This window comes from Procambarus clarkii, chromosome 39, assembly GCF_040958095.1.
Source record: "Procambarus clarkii isolate CNS0578487 chromosome 39, FALCON_Pclarkii_2.0, whole genome shotgun sequence".
Lineage (NCBI taxonomy): Eukaryota > Metazoa > Arthropoda > Malacostraca > Decapoda > Cambaridae > Procambarus > Procambarus clarkii.
The window spans coordinates 5,909,282-5,928,900 of NC_091188.1; the positions used below are offsets into that span (position 1 = coordinate 5,909,282).

Consider the following 19,619-nt stretch of genomic DNA (forward strand, 5'->3'; position numbering starts at 1 on the left):
GCCAGAATCCTATATATGACAAGTATATCAGAGAAAACAGTACATGGAACATGAGGACCTGGCTTAATTACCTTTAGTTTGAGGCTTCCATGTGATCTAACCGGATAACCCTACCCAATGACATTAATGGCCACTAATGATAGATAATGGGTTTCGGATAGACACTTAACTTGAATTTGTAGACAGCGTGTTGATAATGGTACACTTTTAGTTTCCATAACACTACGTCCAAGTAAATTTAACAGGAGCCGAATTTGCTCCCGTGTGAGCCTCTGGTCTAGTACAACAACAATGGCTGCCCTCCTTCCTGCACTCTGACGCCTGGCTTACATTGTCCAGATTTCAGAACGTGATAGAAGGGTCACATTTACTCTACTTTAATATTGATAATTAAGTTAATTTATATAAGATGTTTTTATGATGGTAAAGTCCAAAGACTTATGTATTTAAGAATAATTCCCAGCAGAATAGCTGGTGAATTATAATAGTATGTGGTGATGATATCCCGTTTTCTTTAGACGGTAATTCCACTACAAGTTACGTTTTCTATGGGTAACTTGTTGGTAATACAGCAGAAATTATTTGTATGATATATTAAATGGTGTCGGATTTTCCGACATAATTCCCCAGGGGCTGCTCACGGGTCGAAGTCCTATTTAGAACAGACGAACACCGATACTCCTCCTTCGAATTATTAGATTAATTTGATGTTAGTAGTTAGTAATCACACATTTGTGCGTCTGTTCGTACAGGACGGATGTCCCGTACTAGAGTTGCAGGGGTTAGAAGTCTAATGCGATTTCATTTCCCTGTCAACTCTTGAAAGGCTAATATTCAAGCCTTATTACATATTATTTAACCCAGAAGACTGGATGTGATCAAGTACTACAGTCAAGTATGATTCAGGGACTGCAGTGAGATCAGTGACATTAGATATAACTTGAAGTTTGTTCAGGTAACTAGTCACTGATATATAAACACTGAGGCCCATGGAATACATCTTGATTAAATAATAAATGTATCAAATCAGTCATCAGATTTACTGGGGTTTAATTTAATTAATTGATTCAGAGGATTGAATAGCTCATCATTAAAGTAAAGTATGGTTCTGAGACTGCAGTGGGTTCAGTGACATTGGTCGCAGTGACTTGTAGCTGTTTTAGGCTACTGTTCACTGATTTGCCACTGAGGCCTCATGAACTCATCTTCAGCTTTAAATGATGATACTAACATCAACCTCTGTTACTATAGTCAGCTGTAATCTCCTTAGTATAATGCTACTGGAGAAATATAATCAGCTGACAAATTTAGATTTCTACTGGTAATGTTTATCTGCAGGCATAGGTCTCCTCAGGCTTGATACTGGGCCTGAGAGTAATTTACCTCCTGCAGAGTTTAACATGGTTATACCCTGATATTTAGTAGGGCTACCGATGAATCGATGACAATAGTCTGTCCCTACAAGAAGACCGAAGTCGGTGAGGTGATCAGACTTAATATTATCTGCCAATTTTATTCCTCTATTTCTCAGGAATTTGGCTGTTGCTCTCAGACCTCGAACTTGTAGGTCTACTGGTATTTTGTCCACCACAATGGCTTGTACTCGACAGACGTACCTGCCTAAACGTACTGATGGTTGTACCACCTGGTAGACTTGAGGTCCTGCATCTGTTACAAACCCTGAGATGTTGAATGACATCTGGGCTACAGGCCTTAATTGTAATTCATCTGCCAGCTTTTTAGTGACATATGTTCTCTGGGATCCTTGGTCAAACAACCCACGGGTATGGACCTTGGCCCTCTTATTCAGGATGGTAATTTGGGCAGTAGGCAAAGTCGTATTACCTTTAGACTTTGCCGATTGGACACTCTTTGTTGGTTGCACCTTGCAGTACTGTACTGTGGTGGGAATGCTATCTTCCACCTTGGGTCTTGAATACGTTAATTTCGTATATTTGCACAGTGCTGCATGGTGCCTACCTCTTCTACACCTGTTACAGGTGTTGAATTGGGTATCACAATAGTCTATGTTGTGTGACTTGAGACACCTCGAACATCTCCCTAATTCCTGGAGTCGCTCAATACGAGTGTCTCTGGTTGGATAATTAGCACAACGGTATGTTGAATGTTTCTTTTTGCAGAACATACATGTCCCCCAGCCTACTGCACGTTTGGAAGTTACCGGTTTGGGTGAACTAGTAACAGTAGGCTTGGAGGATGCTGCTGCATTGTCAGATTTTCTGCAACTTGATGTTTGAGTAATTGGTTGATGTTTATTTGGGGTGGTTGTTTTACCCTTTAATTGACTATTATTTTCTATTTCTGAAGGCTTGCAAGAGGCTTTAACTTCCTCATTTGCTCGTCGTTTGTTTATGATGGAATGTAAACCTTCAGTGATGTCCTGTACTGTCAGGATGGTGTTATGTTGATGTGCATATAATTCATCTAGTATATCGCTGGACAATTTTCGTTGAAGGACTACTTTGGTCATCCATTCACTAGTAGTTATATCAACCTTAAGTCTGAATGTTCTTAGTAGTGACTCAAACTCCATGCTGAAGGATTGTAATGAGTCAGCAGTCTGATCAGGTTGAGGTAAATCCAGCAATTGTAGTACTAGATGTATGACAGTTTTCTCATTGCCAGCATTATTCCTAGGAGGCTGGACTGGGAAATTAGTGCTGTCGCTATTTTCATTTACATTTTCTACTACTGGTTCAGCTTCACCTCTAGTTTGGAGGCATGTTAACTTAGTAGCCTCAGGTATTGGGTTTTCAGAAACCACAGAGACTGTGGATAAATTGTCTGAAAACTGCTTAATTTCTGGTGGTATATTATTGGGTGAAGCTGTAGTGGGTGAAGCTTTATCCTTGTTGATTAAAGGATCTAATCTGGCTTTACATTTATTCTCAAAAAGATCCAGATCATCCATAACATTATCTACTTTATTTGGTGTACTTGCTATTTGTTCTGATTCAATTATCCTGTGTAAATGTTCCAACCTGGCTTGAGTTTCTTCTTCATATTGTGCAAGGTCAGACAGGAATGGTTCCACATCTTCAACTACTATGTCGTCGTCGTCGTGGACCTGATTTTGGTAAGATTTCCTATTTGCTTTCAATATATGCAATTGGGTTTGAATCTGTAACAGTGGTATTTTCAACCGACGATAATTAATTACAGGCTCATATAACAACTGTTCATATTGGTTGAGATCTCTTGTTAGTTGGCGTTTGCTTGATATTAAAGCACGCTTTGCTTTCTGTGGATTAGTCATGGTGACTTGTTAATTGGGCACCACTGGCTCATAAATTGTGAGCAAGTACTAATGGCAGCCTAGGGTTAAATTCTGAACTCACTAGGCAATAATCCTACCTCTACTAGAGGTTAGCACTTAAAATTAATACACATTATATATATACAATCATACACACTAATGATTTGAGTGATAAACCAGTGTCACTGGAAGTACCTTTAGGTTAGCTCTTCTATATCACCCTAGGATGGTAGAGACACTAATTAATCACTCAAAGGTGTAATGATCATAAGTAAATTATATATATATACAACTCAACTCGAGTTGATAAAAATTACACCCAAAATAGGGTCTGGACCATTCATTAATGGTGCTAGGTTGATCAATATAGTTCAACTGACTATGGTAATAATGGGACTAGGATGAGCAATAATAGTTCAACTAGTCATATCCTACCCTGTTGTGGGTTGGCAATTAGTAAATATTATACTGTGATCACTAGTGCAGTATATATTAAATGATTCTCTATTTTGGAGAAATAATATACACAATTATTGACAATAGCCTCTTAATTAGCCTCTATGAAACTTCTAATATTATCTAGAAGTATTAAATATTATTAGTGACCTCGCGAAATAAAGTCCACAAAATTCGTAGATAATCTCTCGCGAAATGTAACACCACGAAATCCGTGAACAATCTCGCGAAGACACAGTCACTAATTTGGCTGGATTCTATATTAGCGCTGTCATTTCACGAAATAACACGCCACCAAATATCTGTGGGTGTGCATGAAACCGCTGATGAGGCAGATCTGAACTGAGGGAGGCTCCTGAGCTCCCTCGAGGCTACGCTTCCGTCTTTGACTGGCTGGCCTTTGTTTAAATAACACTGCACTAGTATATTTAATGAATCCACTGGATAACTGGTTCATCCGGTACTAAGATGACCAAATGTGGGTTCATAGGACCGAATATTCCGGTTCCGAAGGTCCAAATAATCCGGTTCGAAGGACCAAATAATGTGGGAACCGACCTGTGAGATTTATATTTATTTAATTTATATGAATTTATATTTACGTTAATTTATATACTTCGATAGCAATTTGTATAATAATGAGTGGACTGTATTTCTGCAATAATCTCATAATCTCACAAATCGATCCTCTACACATTAGGGGGGGTTTATTAAATTAATATATATGCAGCCAATCAAACTACAGTAATAGCTACATACTATTAAACATTGAAGAGGTTCCTTATCTTATAGTACAGCAGGTTAGTCCACCAGGTATAACTAGGGTGTAGACACCAAATTATCCTCTTTGAGGTAGCTTCCATATCACCCAGTAACTGGTGCACAAATCCTTCCTCGTCTTGACCTGTCAAAAGTGCGCTAGCTGTGAAGCCAGAATCCTATATATGACAAGTATATCAGAGAAAACAGTACATGGAACATGAGGACCTGGCTTAATTACCTTTAGTTTGAGGCTTCCATGTGATCTAACCGGATAACCCTACCCAATGACATTAATGGCCACTAATGATAGATAATGGGTTTCGGATAGACACTTAACTTGAATTTGTAGACAGCGTGTTGATAATGGTACACTTTTAGTTTCCATAACACTACGTCCAAGTAAATTTAACAGGAGCCGAATTTGCTCCCGTGTGAGCCTCTGGTCTAGTACAACAACAATGGCTGCCCTCCTTCCTGCACTCTGACGCCTGGCTTACATTGTCCAGATTTCAGAACGTGATAGAAGGGTCACATTTACTCTACTTTAATATTGATAATTAAGTTAATTTATATAAGATGTTTTTATGATGGTAAAGTCCAAAGACTTATGTATTTAAGAATAATTCCCAGCAGAATAGCTGGTGAATTATAATAGTATGTGGTGATGATATCCCGTTTTCTTTAGACGGTAATTCCACTACAAGTTACGTTTTCTATGGGTAACTTGTTGGTAATACAGCAGAAATTATTTGTATGATATATTAAATGGTGTCGGATTTTCCGACAAGTACATATACAACATCTGGATACTACAAGCAAGTGTAGTACATATTTGGTCAAATACGTTTTGCCAGGCGCAAACGTATCATACACTCGCTCTCCACCTCCCCCCTCCCTCGTCGTCGATCACCAAACTACCATTTCCAGCCTGCCCGCTTCTGATTGGTGAATCGACGTCTGCACCACTGCACTTCTGCACCTCAGCGCCATCTACCTAGCCGATGTCTGGGCCTGCACCAGCCATTGGAGTTAAAATATCTTGTGCTCTCAAGCTGAAACAACCATCTGATATACGCTCTGTCTATTAGTGGATGTTCTCAGCCAACGCTTTATTCTCAGCACCTGTTAATTTAATTTTGTCTTTATCCATTTTAGAGTAACGTCACCACTATATTATTTTATGTTATTTTTTTTTAATTTATAATATTGTGAGTTTGCACTGTACGTATCCAAGGAATTGTCTTATTCATAATTTGTTTTCAATTTAATTAAAGTTTCGTTGTTCATACTATTTGTTTTGCTTGTTTTGCCTTACTTTGCCACAGAACACAACAGCTACGCAGTCATCTTTTTTTCTTAAATGTGATAGGCATTGACACCAGCCATTGGGAGGACTGCTGAACACCACTTCTTTTTTCCATCACAATAGTCACAATTAATTGAAATCGCTTCGTCTGTATAACATTTCAGTTTATAGTGAAGTAAATATGTGTTTTGAGTGTGCAGGAAGATGGTGAGTCGGCCCTTGGTAAGATGGGGCGGTGGGAGGGAAGATGGTTGTATTGAAGTAACAAGTTTATGTTGCCACTGCCAAAATGTGAATAGTAGAAAATTTAAGGTTATTCACTGCTGTTGGATAAATTATTTTATAAATATAAAAAAAAAAATTAGTTTTTTCAAAATATAGCCAGTGCAAAAAATGGTCGTGGGGGGTCAGTATGTTACCTTGACACGCTCTTCTCTTTTGAACTCTGGCGACCCCGACTAACTTATGTCCGCTCCGTATTCCAGACCATTCACCCTGCAAAGTTGAGTGAAGCTCGCCCAAAGCGCCTGGCCTCCAACATCGGACAAAACTAACTTTTTTATGGAGATTTTGTGAAATTGTTATATCTCGTTTTATATTAGGGAGTGTTTTAAATTAACTTTTTTTATCACTGACTTTAGGCAATTTTTTTAATTGATTATTTTTATTTGTCTTGAATGTTTTCAACTTAAATTTTTAGAAACGTTTTGCTTCTTTTCATGAGAATTTTTTTTGTAATCTGATGAGCACGTCGTATGAAGATTTAAAATATAAAGTGCTTTCTCAAGAAAAGTTTGTCTTGGTACTAGTCGCAGCAAACACAACTAGGCTAGCAGATAGCGTAATTGCTTGAGAATAAGTAGCAAGACCTCTTTTTCCAAAAGTCACTTTTAGATAAACTCTGTTAGGTAAGCGCTGTATTGGAGTTTGAGAAAAAAAAATCTGTTAAAAACCATCAATATTTTTTATTTATGTAGTTAACAGTATAAAAACCAAAAGTTTTTACAAACAATTTAACAAATATTTAACAATTCATCATTAAAAAAAACTTAGATAAAACAGCACTCGAAGCAGACCGACTGGGAGCATGTTCATCCCAGGGAGATATATGCACGCATCAGCGGTCGATATTTCATGTATGTATTTGAGAATTATTTTTAGCAATGTCTGTAAATCTGATGATCTACTCACGACAAAACAGCGTTATTATTATCGGCACCTGTGTGAAAACAGCTTAATATAGAGAGTTTAATACCTTAATGTATCTTGAGCAACAGTATTATATCCACTACCGGCATGTGAGGAACTGTGTTACCTCTGTACCAAAAGTGTGTGATTTGATCTTTGTTATGAGTGAAAGTTGTGGTATTACCATTAATACCATCATTGGTATTTGTATTAATACCAGTAGTCCCAGTAGTCGTAGGAGGGGCGCCTGGGGCCAAAGACGATGGGAGGTCGGTAGCCGTAGTCTCCCCACGGGTTAGATATCAACGCTCCCTGGAAAGTTAATTTTAGTGAAATTAATGTAATTTATTAGAAGGTTTTTGTTTAAACGTTTATTTTGTGTGTGTGTGTGTGTTTACTGTTTGCATTTGCTCAATGCGCCTGCTAGATCGAGCTGTTAGCTCTTGGACCCCGCCTTTCTACCGTCTGATGTCTAATGTACTGACTCACTACCTAACTTTCTCTCATATCTACTACAACATATTTCTATTTCTACTCTGCTCTACTACTATATATATATTTCTCTCTCTCATACATATACACACACAGCTGCCCAGGACGCAGATTGTAGCAACTAACCCCCCAGGTACCTGTTTACTGCTAGGTGAACAGGTGCATTAGATGAAAGAAACTACGTAAATTTGTTTCTGCCTCGGCTGGGAATCAAATCCAAGCCCTTAAATTAGGACTACAACCCTTGAACCTTGTCCCATCGGCCGCGAGGACCTGTGTGTGTGTGTGTGTGTGTGTGTGTGTGTGTGTGTGTGTGTGTCCTTCGTGATGCGCCTCCATCACGAAAATTATGAATGTGAAATGTTCAGCCCTGAGTCCATAGACTTTAGCATTTATATATCAGACTACAAATTTGCAGGTTTCAGATCTGAACAAATCATAGCTTTTTATACTAGTACTTTCAGGTCGTTGGGAGTCAGTAATTTCTTTCTTATCATACCTGAGTGTTTGGACCAATACAGTTTTGACAGCAGAGATGGGGATACCTAGATCTAATTCAACTTCATCCTTGTTACACGCTAATTTGGCTGCAATACTTATATCTATGGGCAGCACAAAACGTCCACTAGACTGTGCGACACAGTGGTTGCAAGGATCAGGTTTGGTTACCGTTACCTGTGGCAGGTGGCTGCAGGTGACGGATCTCCCAATCCTGAGCACTCCAGTTGCAAACTCTGTGAGCAGGAACTGCGGCACGATCTCCCACACTACATCACCGAATGCCCAGTTATTAGACCTTTCAGACCAGTTGGCATGAGGTACCTGGAGCTTTGGAATTACTTTATTCATTCTCGTATTCTTGAAGATATCCTCACAGTGTACCCAAAATTTGCCAGTGCAGGCTACTAAACACATGGCCCTGTATGACTAACCATCCTGCGAGATGGGGGACTTGTATTACCACTGCTACCTTATTCAATCTTGTGTTGATGATATCCTCAAAATGCTTCCGGAGTCTGCCAGTGCAGACTGCCTATCACATGCCTCTGTATGACTAACCATCCTGTGTGATGGGGATTTTTTAGCATCACGTAGTTAACTTTTTTGACACACTGTACTCCACTTCATATAGTCTAGGGTAGCTGCACTAATGCAGATGTACCTCATGTACTAATAAAAAAATACAAATTTGCACTGGAAGGGCGACCATTTGGTACAGTGATGGAGAGAGTGTATGGTGAAAATGGTGACAGAAGGACAGTGAGGACGTGTCGGTCCGTCACGACTCCTTGATAAGGACAGGGCGCTGCATCCTTCGCTACTTTCATTTCACATCCCAGCGGGCAAAACATCCTCGATTAACGTTTAAATAATGTTGGATCAACGTTTATACATTTTCAACGTTGATTCACTGTTACATCATAATCATTTACTCAGCCTTGCCCGTGGGGACGTGCAGGTCGGGTTATTTAAGGCCTACGTACAGAGAAGGTATATTACCGTGCTCGGATTATTCGCGTTTTGACCGCCAACAAAGAAGGGTTTAAAAACCCCACCGCCTGTAGAGGTCGGTGGCTGCCTTCCTTGCCCTCTAATCCCGTGACGACCAGGCCGTCTGCTCTCTGTGAACACACGTATAATAATAAAAATTACAATAATAAATACAATTTATAATAAAACAAAATTATTACACTCATAAACATTATGTTTGGAGCTTCTTGTTATATGTGGCAATCCATAACTATTAGTTAATACGTTTTATTAATATATATGAGTATTAGATTTCGAACATGGAAGTTTCTGACACATAATGTACACTAGTGCAATGAAGACTGCTGTACGGGAGCACCCACCAGAGTGAGCAGGAGAGGGCGCCCAGGAGAGTAGCAGCACCAGCAGCATCAAGCAGGGCAGGGAGCCAGCCATCACTCTCACTGCAGGTCTGGGAGACGAAGTCAGTCAAATTAATTACAGAATTAGTTAGAAAATAAGGTTTCCTTGCCAAACTCCATATTATAAAAGGCATGACATCTGGTTGATTACTTTCAGCCTACAATAAAGAAACTTTCATGTTGTCATTGTCCTGCACATGTTAAAATATAAGCAAAGTTAAATATAATGGAATGATCACAAATCCCAGAGGGGTATGACAAAGAAAACGGTAGCATAGAAGGCACCGGGGATGGAACTGAATTGAGAAATTCACATCTTTCAGCTCAGTATACAAAGGGCCAACCACAACAGAAATATAAATTACCCTTTTCTAAACCCCTCTCTCTCACCAGCTCCTACTCGATGACCATGCGTTACAATCATAACTATCCCCACCCAGCCTCTGTCACCTAACCTTCTTCAAACAGCCTTAAATAAAACCCAATCCCTCTCTATCCACCTCCTATCCACCTGAAATCCTTGTCAACCTCTTTACAACACATCACCCACACAGAGGCAGACTTCCATACACAGTTTCAAATGTAGATATGATGGAGCCCAGTAGGCTCAGGAACCTGTTTACCAGTTAACTGACAGTTGAGAGGCGGGACCAAAGAGCCGAATCTCAACCCCCGCAAGCACAACCAGGTGAGTCCAACTAGGTGAGCACTTGAATCAAATGTACACCAAAATGAAAAATATTACAAACATGGCGAGTAAACCTCGTGGAATAGGAAAACTAGGAAAGCGCAGATGTAATTGCACTCACAGAAACTAAATTTTCAGTTGTATTAACAAATATGAAACCGTGGTGGGGAAATCATCACATTGACCGATTAATGAATAAGGAGTCAGGGCCCAGGAGCTGAAATCTGATACAAACAAATACAGTCGTTGGAGCATTCATGGACACACTTCCTACTCATCCACAATACATTGTTTACATTTATGTCTGAAAATGTAAATTACCAGCACCGGCCTGACTCACCTTCTCTATGGCTGGCCTCTAGCAAGTGTTGTCTGTCCCTACGAAGCTCGAGTCAGTCTACTGGATACTACGAGCGTCGCCGCTCTCACTGGCTCTCTCCAGCGTCCACACCCTTATATACGAACGAGGTTGGCTGCTACGTTTCGTGTAGAGTATCAAACCGGCGTCACAAAGGATACTGAATCATATCTAATTTCCGTCGCGTGTTTTAATTACTTACCGCTAGATGCTTAGCGTTGTCCCTTGCTGCGCGGGAATATCATTTTCATTTACTCATGCAAAGACTTTTGCAAACATTAGGTTAAATAATTTCATATGGTTATCTAAGTATGTTTATCGCCTGTATTTTTGTTACATTCCTCTGTACATATTTATGTGTTCTGGGGAATGTATGTGTGTGGCCTGGACTGGTCGACGACCGGACCGCGGAGACGCTAAGCCCCGAAAATACCTCAATGTAACCTCAAGGTGTGTGTGTGTACTCACCTAGTTGTGCTTGCGGGGGTTGACCTCTGGCTCTTTGGTCCCGCCAAAGATCAAAGTGTGTGCGTGTGTGTGTGTGTGTGTGTGTTTGCGTTCGTGAGCGCGCGTACTATGGCGATGTGCACGTGTTTACATGTGTGTGTGTGTGTGTGTGTGTGTGTGTGTGTGTGTGTGTGTGTGTGTGTGTGTGTGTGTGTGTGTGTGTGTGTGTGTGTGTGTGTGTGTGTGTGTGTGTGTGTCCAGGAAGGGTATTTAAACTGGGTATCACATCACATACACAAACCTGGAACTTTTTTAGATCTTTCGGAAACCGTGACAGACAGTCCCACAGAACCCACTCAAGCATACCTATGCCAGACGAGAACAAGTATGCAACACCCACAAGTAAACTCACTCCTAAACAATGCACAAAACCTAACCTAACCAAATATAAGGCGTCATATTTTGGTTAGTTTAATATTAATTTTTTTTAGTTTATTAGGGACACCTCACCCATATGCAGGCGATGAGTCACAATTTCGACAATCGACTTGAGAATGATCCAGGACGGACCGTCGTCGTCCCTTCACCTTCTAGTGTGTGGTCTGGTCAACATACCACAGCCATCCTCTGGCTATATGGAAGTAGGGAAATATCTCACCAGACCCAGGAGCTGCAGCACGATCACTGCTGACACACAACTTTGGCCAACAACTGGGTAGGGACGCATACACGAGGGGGAGCTAAAATAAATCTCGTTGTTGTTGTACGCATCGGACCTGTTGGTAGCGAAGACGGGTGATGAGCACGGCCGGTAGACGGGGCACTCCCACTTGATCCTGGTATACGAGTCGCTCACTCTTGATCCCGGAGTCTCTTATCGTCCGTAGGATCTCCAGCTAAAACTTCTCCTGTGGGCCAAGTCTCGCGGCCCCTGCCTACCCTGGCACCTTACACACTCGGGCTCACCATTACAGAGAATGTTGTTGCCTTCCCCGCTGTCAACTTAGCACACACACACACACACACACACACACACACACACACACACACACACACACACACACACACACACACACACACAACCTGTGTGTGTGTGTCAACCACACAACCTGTGTGTGTGTGTGTGTCAACCGTCAATCAACCTGTTGATTGACGGTTGAGAGGCGGGACCAAAGAGCCAGAGCTCAACCCTCGCAAGCACAACTAGGTGAGTACAACTAGGTGAGTACACACACACACACAGTCAATACAACGAGGCTCAGGAGTCCAGAGGCGCCTGACAGCTGAGTGGACAGCGCTTCGGATTCGTAGTCCTGAGGTTCCGGTGTTCAATCCCCGGTGAAGGCGGAGACAAATGGGCAAAAAGTTTCTTTCACCCTGATGCCCCTGTTACCAAGCAGTAAATAGGTACCTGGGAGTTAGACAGCTGCTACGGGCTGCTTCCCAGGGGGGTGTAACAAAAAGGAGGCCTTTTCGAGGACCGGGCCGCGGGGACGCTAAGCCCTGAAATCATCCTAAGATAACCTCAAGATAGGCTAACCTATCCTAAAACTAAGTTATCGTAAAAGAGCCAAGGCTGAATCAGTACCGAGCCAGGGTTACACTAGCACCGAGCCAGGGCTACACTAGCACCGAGCCAGGGCTACACTAGCACCGAGCCAGGGCTACACTAGCACCGAGCCGCCCTCTCCTTCCCCACTATCCCTACCCAGTGCTATTTCCTGTTGGCGGCTCACACTTCTGGAATCCACCATCTTAACTGACAATGCTTTCTCCTCCGCCATCTTTCCTACATGATCCTGGAGTAAAAAAACAGCGTACCCATTCCGTGCCTTCCCTTCCCTCCGTGTGCCTCTCTTTGTTTCCCTACTTTTCTTCTTTCACCTCCTCCTTCTCCTTTTCCTTCTCCGTTTTCTCTCACTTTTTCCCGTCCCATTTATTCCTATTAGTCTTCCTCTCTTTCCTTATATTTTCCCTATCACCATTTGTTCTGCCTGTAATTCATCATTACATTATCTTTCCTACGACATATTTTTTCATAAGTTGTATGGGCAGGAAAGGCATGAGTTCACTACCAGTACAGGGGCAGAGGAGACCTGAACTCTCACAACAGTTGCAGTGGCAGGGGGGAGGCCTGAGCTCAGCAGTCAGCAGGGAGCTCACGTTAACACCTGAGTGCCACCAGAGGGGCACTCAGCACATTATTACCACCTTACAATATGACGAACTCCATCACCATACACGGAATAATCAACACTGAATTTCCACTTTCCTAATCAACACTTCAGTGAATTTCTCACCTCCCGTGAACTGTATTGCTAGCAAATATGATCAATTTCATATAAATAAATACTTTTCACAATATTTTCTTTTAAATAAAGGCTTTTATAATGATTTGCCTTAATGAAGCTGCTACGGAAAGAGTTAAGCTTTGAAACTGGTTAAATAATGTTAAGATTTTCGATTGAGCCAGAAGTGTGTTGTTTGACTTGCCACTTGAGTACACAGAGCAAACCCGAGTCCCTCCTAATATGTGTTGCAAAATCTTCACGAGTTTTACAACACACATTTTACATATTATACCGTAAATAAATAACCGATTAAATACATGTGATTTATTTTATATTTTTTATTACTTTCATTTTAACAAACTTATTACAAAAATAAATATTTAAATAAATTATTAATATACATATATATATACACAGCTAATATTAACATATAAACATTTGTAGTTACATTAATGCGATGATTTTGAAAGAATTAACTAAACTTTTTCGATGCTTTTATTAAGCTATGCGTATATTTAGCAATTTTTTTGAATTAATAAAACTAGCTAACACCTAATTAAATACCAAACTTCCGTCTGCACACTTAATATATAATGTATTTCAGAGAATAATCTGGTGTATATACACGAGATAAATCTGGTACATTATAAATATATATATATATATATATATATATATATATATATATATATATATATATATATATATATATATATATATATATATATATATATATATATATATATATATATGTGTGTGTGTGTGTGTGTGTGTGTGTGTGTGTGTGTGTGTGTGTGTGTGTGTGTGTGTGTGTGTGTGTGTGTGTGTGTGTGTGTGTGTGTAACTGACGATCAGACAACACTGATCATAGATACGCGGAAAACGATAGTGAAATGGGAAAGGAGGTAAAACGTTTTTGGCCTTTCAAGTCTTCTTCAGTAACTAGACTGATTTGTGAGGCCGGAAACGTTTTAACTCCTTTCTCATTTCACTGTGGTTTTCCGCGTATATATATTGGATCTGTCATAAATTCATTAAACTTCCTGTACAATTATGATTGCAATATACCAGAGATATGGGATGCTGAGGCTTATGGAGCATCAGTTCCAGTACCAGAAAGATGAGTGAAGTTGAGCCCTGTTGAGCATCACTCTCAATTCCAGAGAGAAACGAATGAGATTGGGGTTTGTTGAGCATCAGTCCCTGTACCACAGACGAGTGAGACTGAGGGCTTGTAGAGCATCAGTCCCTGTACCACAGACGAGTGAGACTGAGGGCTTGTAGAGCATCAGTCCCAGTACCACAGTGACGAGTGAGACTGAGGGCTTGTAGAGCATCAGTCCCTGTACCACAGAGACGAGTGAGACTGAGGGCTTGTAGAGCATCAGTCCCTGTACCAAAGAGACGAGTGAGACTGAGGGCTTGTAGAGCATCAGTCCCTGTACCAAAGAGACGAGTGAGACTGAGGGCTTGTTGAGCATCAGTCCCAGTACCACAGAGACGAGTGAGACTGAGGGCTTGTAGAGCATCAGTCCCTGTACCACAGAGACGAGTGAGACTGAGGGCTTGTAGAGCATCAGTCCCAGTACCACAGAGACGAGTGAGACTGAGGGGCTTGCAGAGCATCAGTCCCAATACCACAGAGACGAGTGGGACTGGGGCCTCCCCCTGGCCATGTAACCCATGTACTTCGCCTGTCGCCAGGGGTTATTGACTTGGTGACGCGCCTGCACGAGGGGGTGGTGGTGGCGGGGCTGGCGGGCTCCACCTCTCACCGTCCTCCCCTGACCCTGAGAACCGGTTTCTGCAGACTGATAGTGACGCGGCGGCCAGGACGGGTACAAGCTCGACAGTTCTTCCTGCAATAGTAAACAATAATAATACAAGGGGTTTACGTTAATCGTGTGTTGTAAGGAGTGAAAATCGACCAATTTTGTGGGTTCTGCAAAATTTGCTGTTTGACCTTCAGAGTTTAAGGAATTGAAGATTTAGATATGGTGTTCTTCTATCAATATATATATAATATATATATATATATATATATATATATATATATATATATATATATATATATATATATATATATATATATACATATATATATATATATATATATATATATATATATATATATATATATATATATATATATATATATATATATATATATATATATATTGTTACGATAATCTCCTTCAAGAGAGATTTGGCCTGCTCTTTCCTATCGTCATGTTACTTCAGTACATATACAACATCTAGATACTACAAGCAAGTGTAGTACATATTTGGTCAAATACGTTTTGCCAGGCGCAAACGTATCAGACACTCGTTCTTCACCTCCCCCCCTCCCTCGTCGTCGATCACCAAACTACCATTTCCAGCCTGCCCGCTTCTGATTGGTGAATCGACGTCTGCACCATTGCACTTCTGCACCTCAGCGCCATCTACCTAGCCGATGTCTGGGCCTGCACCAGCCATTGGAGTTAAAATATCTTGTGCTCTCAAGCTGAAACAACCATCTGATATACGCTCTGTCTATTAGTGGATGTTCTCAGCCAACGCTTTATTCTCAGCACCTGTTAATTTCATTTTGTCTTTATCCATTTTAGAGTAACGTCACCACTATATTATTTTATGTTATTTTTTTTAATTTATAATCCTGTTAATCTGCACTGTACATAGCCAAGGAATTGTCTTATTCATAATTTGTTTTCAATTTAATTAAAGTTTCATTGTTCATACTATTTGTTTTGCCTTACTTTGCCACAGATCACAACAGGTACGCAGTCATCTTTTTTTTTTTAAATGTGATAGGCATTGACACCAGCCATTGGGAGGACTGCCTAACACCTAACTTCTTTTTTCCATCACTATATATATAATATTGATAGAGGTCCTTCCTCTCTCTCTCTCTCAAGAGATAGCAGTCCAAGAAAACTGCTATCGCTGCTATCTCCCGAACCACGACCAATAACAAGCGCCAGTACTACGAGCATACGTACCAGCGGATCCTCCGGAGAATGGCGCTGGCGGGTCGACCTCCCAGGAAAGACGACACGATCCTCAGCATCAAACGGGTGGAACGCTTCCAGACCGTCCAGCGCCAACCGTGAGCCCGCCTTGTGGTCCCCTCGCGGCGACGGCCCCGCCAACGGCCCTAGCAGGAATAATATACAAATATTAAGGATTCTTTAAGAGGTTTGTGACATGCGGAAGGAATGGATGAGTAGAGACTTGGGAGGAGCTAGGGGGTGAATGCAGAAGGAAGAGAAAGGTTAAGCTTACGATGAATATATTGTAGTTTTGTGGGTGATTAAGGTTGGGGGTTAGTATGGAGGGGTTCCTCCAGGTTGTGCATCAGATAGGGATTCTATGCCTGTCACACTCCTAGATAGCGGGTGATAGGGAAATCTAATATACATACGCTGGATACATATACTCAGTGCTTGTCGTGCAACTAGATAGCAGGGCTATGTATACATGCTTTGGATACATGCATTTTGTACTTATTAAACAACTAGATAATAGAAGACCATGTATAGTACACAGGATTCATATATTCTTTGCCTGTCCTACTGCTACATAATAGGAGACCATGCAAGCATACACTGAATATGCATACTCAGTGTATAATATACACTGGAAATAGATACACAAATAAGTAGGGATATATTATGATTGCCCCCACTTACCTGGAAATTAAAATTCCTATTTATAAATACGATTTCCAATTTCATTAAAACCCCAGACAACTTTACTTTCCCTTGTAAATATGGTTACTTATAAGCTAATTATAATGAATTAGCTTATATATTTTTATATAATATATATTTTTTTAACTTTATTCTTATACGGGGTAAAGAGTTCTTAGATGAAGCAACCTGAATAGTCTTCATATCCCAATTAATCAACGGAACGGTGAAATTTGTTCGTTAAAAAAAATTAATTGGATTTAACGAAAGGAGGTTGAAGGGGAACTTACAGGAGTGAGTCGGGGTGATGTAGAAGCAGCTGGCAAGGATGAGAACCCACGCCAGGCCGGTCATGGGCACCACCATATGTCTCCTGGGAAATGTGGCAAAAATTAGTCCAACTTCGTTGAGAGATGGCAACAGTCTAACATCTTACACCAGCGATGGATACCATGAAACTCTCAATAGTATTTTACCCCAGGGGAATGTTGACCAGACATTCCCCTGACCAGAATGTTGACCGTCCCTTCACGAGAAGGTGAAGGGACGACGACGTTTCGGTCCGTCCTGGACCATTCTCAAGTCGATTGTGTGGTCTGGTCAATATACTTTAGCCACGTTATTGTGACTCATCCCCAGGGGAATACTTGTATTGATCAAGGGTGGTAACTTACTGGAGTTACATATGCCAGGGAGTTACATATTCACATTAGTCAACCTGTGTTGACTAATGTGAACATAATGTTATAAATTACATTGAGAGTACGGAAGGTGGTGAAGGGCAGGGAAGGTGAGAAATACGGTGAAAGCAGAGACGAGGTCTTTAGTTAAGATGACTAGAGTGTAGAAGATAGTGTATAGGGTAGAAATTTACAGTGATGAAGATAGTGTGCAAGGACGATGGTTACAACGATGAAGGTAGTATGTGGTGAAGATGTGACCTGTCACCTGAGCAAGTCCGGGTTCCCCCGTCTACTGTTGGTATATTTCCATGATATTGGCGGGAAGTTCTAGAGATAATTCTTACAAATATTTTAAAATGCGGTTACCGGAAGTTTTCGGGAGAACTGCATTTCATTATTTACTATTACTGTTACCTGGAAGTTCTCGCGGGAACTGCATTTCGCGTGAATTTTAGTTTCGAATGTATTTTATATATCTTGTTTATTGAATTAAGTATAAAATCTCTTTTGTAATTAATTAGATGAGTTTTTTTCGAGGGTGGGGAGTTTTTTATCTAGAAGGTGGAAGAAATCAGTTTTCATCTTGTATATAAATAAATCAAGATGTTTCGAGTTCAACTATTCAATGTGAAGGGCGATGTATTAGGAGGTCTGGTAGCCGAGTGGACAGCGCGCTCGTAATTCTGTGGCTCGGGTTCGATTCCCGGACCAGGCAGAAACAAATGGACAAAGTTTCTTTCACCCTGATGCCTCTGTTACCTAGCAGTAAATAGGTACCTGGGAGTTAGCTAGCTGTTGCGGGCTGCTTCCTGGGGTGTGAGTGTGAGGGGGGGGATGAAATTAGTTAGTTAGTAGTTAGTAACAGTTGATTGAGAGTTGAGAGGCGTGCCGAAAGAGCAAAGCTCAACCCCCACAAGCACAACTAGGTGAAAACACACACACACACACACACACACACACACACACACACACACACACACACACACACACACACACTAGACAAACACACAAATAGACAAATAGAGAGACAGAAAGAAAGACATTCTCTTCTTTAGAAACAGGTAGGAACTGCATGGTAGTTTGTGATTACAGCCACTCCCTTTCACTCATCTATTTGCCCAACATCATGCTCGAAGCTTGCCAGAGTGCGAGAGTTGACGACGCTAGCTAGTAACTTGTTCTACGTACTTATAACATTACTTCTCTAAATCTAAAATGTTCGTATTTGTAATTATTTAAAACCCTGTATATAGTTCCTTTCTTAAAGCACCTGACACCTGTACATTAGAATCACCTCGTCATTTCTGATGTTCCAGAGAACTATTAGTTCTTCTCCCTGTACGTCATACAGGTTAACACCCCCACTAAGTTCCTTTGTTTGAATAAATGCACAGACTTGTGGGGATCCTTAAACACACCCGGAGCACAGGTATAGACAATGTACACCCGGAGCACAGGTGTAGGCAAGGTACACACTGCGGAAGGCCTCTCCAGGGTGTCGGACGGTGGCCTGACCTCTCATTCGCCAGCACTCGTGTAAGAACGCGTAGTGTCGTCACGCCTGAGAGGGCGTACACACGCATGTGAGGCGATAGTATGCCACACCCTCACAGTAAACAAACTCTCTTTCTCTCTCTCTCTCTCTCTCTCTCTCTCTCTCTCTCTCTCTCTCTCTCTCTCTCTCTCTCTCTCTCTCTCTCTCTCTCTCTCTCTCTCTCTCTCTCTCTCTCTCTCTGTGGAGTAAAAATCTATCGATGTGTAGTAAGCATCAAAGGCGGAGAAGAACTTGTGAGAGTGTGCTGGAGTTCACTCGTGTGGAGCGTCTCCTGCCAGCTACCACTAAGCCACATGGAGATAGGTAAAGCTGAAATCTGAAGGTCAAAAGGGGGAGGGAGTGCCCTCGTGTGACCTCTGTTGATCAACGTGTGTTGCTGTGCAAGATTCACAAGTACCACCATGTCTTAGGTTCACATCCTCCAAAGGGTTTTACTACCCACGATTCACATCCACAAACGTGTCTTGTTTCTTTACTAAGTGGTCGTGTTGCCACCAAGAGAATATTGTCATCATTAAAAATAACAGTTTTA

General features: G+C 41.2%; 1 protein-coding gene and 1 long non-coding RNA gene across 2 annotated transcripts; both read right to left on the minus strand.

Annotated features, from left to right (window-relative positions):
* Positions 1 to 6,751: 6,751 nt before the first annotated feature.
* LOC123760393 (uncharacterized) lies at positions 6,752 to 10,559 on the minus strand. The gene is made up of 4 exons (XR_006773150.1): positions 10,402 to 10,559; positions 9,335 to 9,423; positions 8,982 to 9,103; positions 6,752 to 7,301 (listed from the first exon to the last, which is right to left on the minus strand). It is a non-coding gene; the product is annotated as an uncharacterized lncRNA (long non-coding RNA).
* Positions 10,560 to 13,977: 3,418 nt separating this feature from the next.
* LOC138372511 (uncharacterized) lies at positions 13,978 to 19,182 on the minus strand. Its single transcript, XM_069337985.1, has 4 exons — positions 18,827 to 19,182; positions 17,140 to 17,222; positions 16,160 to 16,314; positions 13,978 to 15,016 (listed from the first exon to the last, which is right to left on the minus strand). The coding sequence occupies exons 1-4, from the start codon at positions 18,832 to 18,834 to the stop codon at positions 14,783 to 14,785; spliced, it is 480 nt and encodes a 159-aa protein (XP_069194086.1). The 5' UTR covers positions 18,835 to 19,182; the 3' UTR covers positions 13,978 to 14,782.
* Between the last annotated feature and the right edge of the window lie 437 nt (positions 19,183 to 19,619).

Excerpts from the sequence above, each read along its gene's own strand:
- LOC138372511 (XM_069337985.1), bottom strand. Across the intron at positions 16,315-17,139 it reads CATCACCCCGACTCACTCCT|GGCCGTTGGCGGGGCCGTCG; the intron begins GTAAGTTCCCCT and ends TATTCCTGCTAG. Across the intron at positions 15,017-16,159 it reads ATTCTCCGGAGGATCCGCTG|GAAGAACTGTCGAGCTTGTA; the intron begins GTACGTATGCTC and ends TTACTATTGCAG.